The sequence below is a fragment of the Trichoplax adhaerens genome, genomic scaffold, assembly GCF_000150275.1.
Source record: "Trichoplax adhaerens TRIADscaffold_31 genomic scaffold, whole genome shotgun sequence".
In the NCBI taxonomy this organism is placed as follows: domain Eukaryota; kingdom Metazoa; phylum Placozoa; class Uniplacotomia; order Trichoplacea; family Trichoplacidae; genus Trichoplax; species Trichoplax adhaerens.
Window position 1 is genome coordinate 55,857 of NW_002060971.1, and position 7,715 is coordinate 63,571.

The following is a 7,715-nucleotide window of genomic DNA, read 5'->3' on the forward strand; positions in this document are numbered from 1 at the left end:
TTGATTGATGATCGATAGCATTATGAATTAAATGAAATAACCTTAAGATAAACAACAATAAGTAGGCAAAAATGATGCTGCATCAGTATTAAGAAGTAATTTCTAGCATAAAATATGTAAAGGGCTTGTCCTTTATCCTATTATACAGAAACTGTGGCGCTATTAGGTCCTGGAGTGAACGCCCATAAATAAAGCAGTGATAAAATTAACAATTTTCAGGCAATCACAGGAAAGGCATCACTTCCGTCAACCAATTTCAAGTCCGAAATAGAGATGACCTCTATTAGCTTTATATTTTCTTATAGTATCAGCTGTGGCAAGAAGAGGGCACCAAACCCAATTTAAACTAACCTACGCGTGAAATAATTTATTAAAGATGGAAAATACTTTATCATTGTTATTATTTCAATTTGATATCATAAAAATTGCAAGAAAATTATGACCTTTCTAATTTTTATAAACTACAAGTTTACCGAACCCAGTCTAGACAAGCTTAGGCATGGAATTATTTATCAGGGATAAGTAAAATAGGATCTTTAATTTTCTTATGAACTACAACTTTACTGAATCCAGTTTAGACAAGCTTAGGTGTGAAAGAATTGATCAGGGACGCATAGGAATCATAGAACCTGCAAGAAAAATTGGGCCTCTAATTTTTCCATGAATCACAAATTTACTCTCGAACAAGCCTAGCTGTAAACTAATTTATCAGGATGGATAGGAACCATAGATATCGTAAGAAAAAATAAGACCTTTAAATTTTTGTTATGCACTACGAGTTTATTTATGTGATCGGGCTAATTTCTCATTCTATTTTTTCAGGGTATTACCTGTTGCAAAGAGAGCGCCAATCCTAATCTAGACTAGCCTAGGTACGAAATAATTTATCGAAGATGGAAAAAATTGATGCAAGAAATTTGACCTTTCATTCTTTTGTGAACTACAACTTATCAAACCTAGTCTAGACAAGCCTAGGCATGTAATAGTTGATCAGTAAGGGATTGGAATCATAAATATCGCGAAAAAATAGAACCTTTAAGTTTCTAATGAATTGCTAGTTCATTTATACTGTACGATCGGCTAATTTATCATTTCATGGAGGAAGTTAACAGACGACATAAATCTTTTAACTTACTAATTTTTGTAAAGTGCTTATGAAGAGTTTTCATGCTAATTAGATTCTACCTGGTCGATGATCTTGCTGCTATTCCATCTCATAGAAGCGAGATAATGATCACTTTTCCGGTTTTTTATAGGGCCCTCTCGATCATCTTTTACGGCTACTTTACTCCGACCTCAGTTTTCTTACAGAGAACAGATAATCATTTCATCTAATTTCCTTGCAACAGCTTCCCTAATACTTCAGTTCTTAGATAGCAAATTAATTATTGGTCCTTCAGGATTCTCTGAAATCACTTTTTTGCTTTAAATCCACATTTCAAATATTAAGCTGCTTTACGCCTAACTTTGTGTTATAATTAGATTTTGGATCCTTACAAATTTTCTCCTATAATTTGTATAATCGTATGTAAGATGCACCTTTTCCTACACATTCCTTCTACAGTAGCTTAGCAATAGATTCAAGATCGTCAATTATACAGCCGTATAAAATGCATAGTACAATATTGCATAGCCAGCCGGGAAAGGAAGCATTATTTATTAAAGTTAGACACCATCTCTACATCAATGCTTAAAGAGCAAGTAAAGAGTAATGGGCTTTGATTAATTTAGATTTTATATCCATTTCGTTGTTTAAAAAAACGGTGCAATAATATCTAAAACTAGTGTTATTACTAAATGCGATTTCATAACATTCGAAAATGATGTAATCATTTGTTAAAATAAAATGTAAGCAATAAACACGACCAAACTCTTACTCACAGGGTATAAAAATCTTATAGTAAAAGGACTAGCTTAAACAATGTAAAAATTAATCATTTAATTTGTAGATATTATATAAATCTAGGAATCACTGCATGTACGTTCATTACTACCAAAGTGAATGATATAATAAAGACTTGCTATCAAAGTAGTTCAATTAGCATAACAAGCTAAGCACTTTCGATAATCAATCATGCCCCAATATAACAACACAGTTACTGCATGTTAATGCTATCGTGCAATGAAGCAAAATTGAAACCAATCTAATTCAAATTTGGGGGTTCAAAAACGCTAAATGTAGCCGAAATATATCGTAGATATATTTTGTGTAGGATCAAATCAAGATAGTCATAAACGGAAATTTCAACAATACGCATGTCAACAACTTATACAGCAGTTTGATAAGTGCCTTGCGCTGTTAGACCGTTTTCTTCGTTCTCTATTTCTTTATCGCATGATAAGTCATAACTTTCCATCTCTTCTTGGGTTTTAGGAACAAACAACAATTTTACAAACCGCTATAGAATAAGATAATACGTTTAGATTAATCAGTATGCTGTTATATCAGTCAAGAATATTTTGCAAATGCTAATGCTTACTTCTATTACTGTTCCTTGCGTAGTAAATATTTTGTAAATAGCTCCAATTACAATACCGGATAAACATATGGCCATCATAGTCCAGCCAGCAAATTCACCCCACCATGGATAAAGATTGCCATAACCGAATGTAACAGGTTTATAGTCAATGCAGCTGAAAATGAATATCATCTAGTAGAGTGAAATAAAATAAGGCTATTAAGATAGTAAGAATAATAGTTTTAATATCAATCTACCTTTAAGCAGGTATTACCCATCGAATAAGAATCATTTACGAATGCTGTACAGTATATTGGCTATTAAGTACGATAATAAGACAGGTTGTCTTTATATCATTCTATCCCTAGGCCAGTATTATCGATTAAATAAGAATCATTTATACTATATAAAGGCTGTTAAGGAGCAGGACGAATTGTTTTAATATCAATCTACCCCTAGGCTGTATTATCCATTGAATAATAATCATTCATGCTGTATAGCTAATAAGTCTACATGATTTGAAGAAATACCATGATCATTGCCGGAGTCATAATATACCAAGAAATTCTCCATGGAATCCAGACTGGTTTATTTATAATTCGACTAATATTGTTGGCAAATCGGTTACCTCCTTTTCAATTGGATATTAACAAGACAAAGTGAATAATAAAACAGTTAACATCTGAAATTGATACATTTAAAATCGCTTGATACGTCTATTTATCCTGTACCGTAGCAATAGCTAACAGCTACCAACTCAATAATGGCAGTTATAAATGCTGTAAAATCTGCGGTGTACCAACTGAGTAGTGTGATAATGTAGAATCCACCCTGTAAATAGCCAGCTGATATTATACACTCATATCTAGATATTTTTGCATTTATGTTATAAAATATTTGATTAAGTAACGCAAATAGTATATTCATTTGTTAGACTAAAGTATTTATAGTTCCAAGTTTTTAATTAGTAGTGTACTAACCCTAGTTACGCAAATTAATCCAGGAAGAAACATGAAAATACATACACCAAGCGTTGTACATGGCCTATATGGTAGTAATTTCGGCCATAAATCGCTGAATCCAGTCGTTATAGTTTCCAAAGCACCCATCTGCAATAGGAAAAAGCGAATAATTAATCTAATAAGACTACTAATCAATCAACTTGCTGTTAGCCCTTACTATTCAATAAAGCGGAGTAAAATAATATATTCTAATCTGTAAGGGTAAACAGAAATGATTTCTATACAAATATAGTATAGACTTACCAAAGTGTCGATGCCAAGTGTAATCAACATAGCGAAGAATAGAACTGACCAAACATTAGCTCCAGGTAGAGTCGCTAAGCCGGCTGGATAAGTCACAAATGCAAGACCAGGACCTATGGAACAGTACTGACATTGATAAATAAACTATACAACTGCCCTCACAATTGAAAACCATTTTGTGATAGTATAGCTTAGAAGACATTAATTATTATTTCTCTTTTATGCCCTAGTACATCTTGTCAAGAAATGGAAAACCGGACAGTAGACTGATTTAATCGCCGTTATTTTTAATAAGTAAGAATTCACCTTGAGTGGCTACTTGCGCAATAGGAACACCACCTTGGTCGGATAGATAGCCAAGGATAGAAAAAACGACAAAGCCACAGAAGAAGCTTGTAGCATAATTAGTAAGACTGATGATTATGGCATCTCTATAAATTTGGTTGTTAAAATGGGGTGAAAATGAATTATTCATGGTCATTCATGAATATCTGTACTATTTCAGTGGATAAACATTATTCGAATAGAATTTTTTAGCCCAGATTACCTTAAAATATTATTGTTTCTTTTATTATAACTAGCCAAAGTAATTGTTGGGCCAATACCAGTACCTAAGGAATAAAATATTTGTGTTGCTGCATTGCGCCAAGTCTGTAAATCAAGTGAAATTGGGTTAATGAATTGGATCATGGTCTTCCAAAAAAAAGTCGAATTGAAGCGGTAATGCCTTCTTCTATTGTATGCAGAAGAAAGGAAAAGATTTTTCTGAAATATTTTGTTTTCATAGAAACCTACCCTTGATTGCTTCAGTTTATCCAAGTCGACTCTTAAATAGAAATCAATACCCAAACCAGCACCCTTTAATGTAATCCCTCGAAAGAATAAAACAATTAACACCAAGTATGGAAATGTGACCGTAAAGTATACCACCTGTTCAATTGAAAACCAGTATAAGTAATTCTATTTCGATAAAAATTATTTTGGGATTATGCTATTATGTCACTTTACATCAATTATAATATTGATTGCATAAAGCGATTTTTGCTAATAGGATATGATTATTCCATACTTATTCTATAAAATGTAGAATTACTGGATATATAGACTTATCCAAGACATTAGCTAGACCGATTCAGTCTATGTCATCTCTTTACGTTTTATGTTCATTTATAGTGCAGTATTTTTAGAAACTGTCGGATTTACCTTTCCTGACCATTTGATACCCTTGAAGATAGAAAAGTAAACAACAATCCAAGATATAAGTAATAGCAGTGCTAGTTCCCATTTAATTGGCCCAAGGTTACTAGGATGATTACTTATTTCAAGTAATCCATGACTAGAGCGATCAAGAAAATATGAAAGTGATGAACTTAGGAGTAGTATGAAGATAATGAACAGTTTAAGTACATAAAGTAGTTGTTTTTGCATGTGAATAAATTGATAACAAACATCATTTAGTGTAAATAATTACAAGAAAAATTCTTCACTAGGAGAAGTTCCTGATACGTTTGGCATTGATTCATTTCCAGTCAGGCAATTTTCTGTATTCCAGGCATTATCACATGTAGTCCAAGGAAGCGGATCGACGAAGCTTGCAATTAAAAAGTAAAACACCCAGGAGAAAAGGACAACGTAATATATTCCAAACAAAAGCATCTGCATTATCATAGAGACACCAATTCCTGGAATAGACAGAAGAAATCTAACTAAATTATGAAATGCTAGCAATTGCCAGCTGAAATGAAGGCGAGCATAATTAGCACAATGCAACAGCATGGCCAGTCGAAAGCAATATTGTCATAGCTCATTATTACCTGTTAATAATGGACAGATATTATTAAATGCCTTTGTTGGACCTTGACGAAAGTATTGGCCTATGCCGAGTTCCAAAGCCATCAGTGGTATACCACACACGAACAGAAATAACGTATAAGGGATTAAAAAGGCACCTAACGTAGATAATTATACGTATACAGTGTTTTAGAACAAATTATATGCAGTTCTATGCTAAACAATATGTTTTCAAGTATTGAGAATTTTAATACGCAATTTATCAGCAAATGCTCTTATACTACAGCTAACGGAATATTGCTACCTGAATTCAAGCTGATATAAACAATTCGATAACCTTACGATATAAACTGTAAGAATAATAAATAAATATTCTTCGATTTGTAAAGTTGTTGAAGCGATCTTGCACAATATTTAACAGTTAGCCTCCATCCTTTACATAAAAATCCGATTAACTGCTAAAACTATTGTCTTCTACAAGGATATTAAATATTCTTCGATTTTTAAAGTTGTTGAAAGCAATCGCGTATAGCATACAACACTTGTCCTCTATCTTTTATATAAAAATGTGGCAAATGGTATCTTTCCGTGAGACAATTAAATATTCTTCGACTTACAAGGCTGTTGTAGGCAAATGCCTATAACATTCTACAGCTATTCTCTACCCTTTACGAAAAATACGGCTAAGAGTCAAACTACAATCTTTCCGAAATCAATATCAACAATACTCTAATTGTATGGGAGCAGTCATCGATATCAGTAGCCGTGTGAGCAAATTAGCATCCGAGCTCACCTCCACCATTATCATAGCAAAGGTATGGGAACCTCCATAGGTTGCCCAGCCCAACAGCATAGCCTATACAGGACAGCAAAAACTCAATTTTCTTATCCCAATGGCCACGAGCATCTTGTGCTTCTTCATCATCTACTTTCTTCTTATCCTGTTCAATATCGTTTTCTTGCTTTTCATTTGGAACCATTTTTCGTTTCGGTGCCAGTAATCTGTGATTCTAAAGTGCCTGATTCAGATATGGTGTAATATCAACTAGAACTGAATCCAATGGAGAGCCAATACGGTAATTAATTATTCTAGCTAGTTTGACAAGGTCTCGCAAATTGAATTCAATTTGCTCAATAATTAATAGACCGCAAAAATAGTCGTGGTAAGGTTATATAAATATCAGTTGATAGGATTGCTATAAATGTATAGAAATCTTAATACATGACCAACAAACTACGAATTAAGTGAAATAAAATTAGTTATAAGCATACAAAGCTCATATGACTGTTTTATTCGATTAATACTACGGTACCGCCCCAGGCTATCACCGTAATATTATATTATGAAAATACGTGGGTCTATATTAGAAAGGAACTGTGAGATTCTAATGTTTCCATTGCAACACTAAAGTAATGCCATAGAATATTTAACAAGAGCAACTTGAATGCTGAGATTATCACGACCGGATATCAAAGACTGATTCAATTAAAGCTATTACCGATTAGACAAATTACGGCCATAACTAACTTAAATATAATTGATTGTTCCTGTAAGAAATCAAGAGATTATGTATATTGACATAGAACTTGATGGCTACCGTAAACGGGTTAGATGTACGCATATGTTGGGATGGTAGAATATTGCTTCATTTTTTTTAAATTTGCCAGGGCTTACAAGATTACGCTAGCTAGGATATAGCGGTATACTGTGTCTATGGAATACGAGGATCTACTTTATGCTTGATGATTTGTAGGAATAGAAAAGTAGGCAGACATTTTAATATGACCTACCTTTACTTTCTAGCAGCCTTGGATAATTTATAAATCTGTCAGTAAGTTTCAGTTATTTTTTGTTCATATTTTGTCGTTTAAAATAGAAACGACTAGTAAGTAATGATGACTTACGCAGGTGAATAAAGTTATATTTAAAACTAGCATAATGCTTGATGGCCAAATTATTGCGTTTTTGCTAAAGATTTTTCTTATCAAAGTCTTAATACTGATCAATCTGCAGCTAATTTCGTTTTGGGTAATGAGATTAACTCTACTAATGGCTTAGACAATTGCTGTTATTATTTGACTGATTTTAATCCTACGTAGTGAATTTACTGAACAATTATTATGGAAGGATTGGTTCGTTTTCAATTATCATTTTCTGGGAATTAGCAATCGCCTCAGCACCATATGGTGCTCTTAAATG

General features: G+C 33.0%; 1 protein-coding gene across 1 annotated transcript in view; it reads right to left on the reverse strand.

Moving 5' to 3' along the window:
• TRIADDRAFT_33157 (uncharacterized protein) overlaps positions 1-6,495 on the reverse strand; it is a gene marked incomplete at both ends in the record, with an annotated part of 50,410 nt that extends 43,915 nt beyond the window's left edge. Inside the window, 8 exons of the mRNA XM_002117840.1 lie at positions 3,725-3,837; positions 4,031-4,155; positions 4,272-4,375; positions 4,520-4,654; positions 4,928-5,060; positions 5,196-5,406; positions 5,539-5,673; positions 6,309-6,495. Coding sequence (XP_002117876.1) covers positions 3,725-3,837; positions 4,031-4,155; positions 4,272-4,375; positions 4,520-4,654; positions 4,928-5,060; positions 5,196-5,406; positions 5,539-5,673; positions 6,309-6,495 — 1,143 coding nt within the window. The remainder of the gene's footprint in view (positions 1-3,724; positions 3,838-4,030; positions 4,156-4,271; positions 4,376-4,519; positions 4,655-4,927; positions 5,061-5,195; positions 5,407-5,538; positions 5,674-6,308) is intronic.
• Between the last annotated feature and the right edge of the window lie 1,220 nt (positions 6,496-7,715).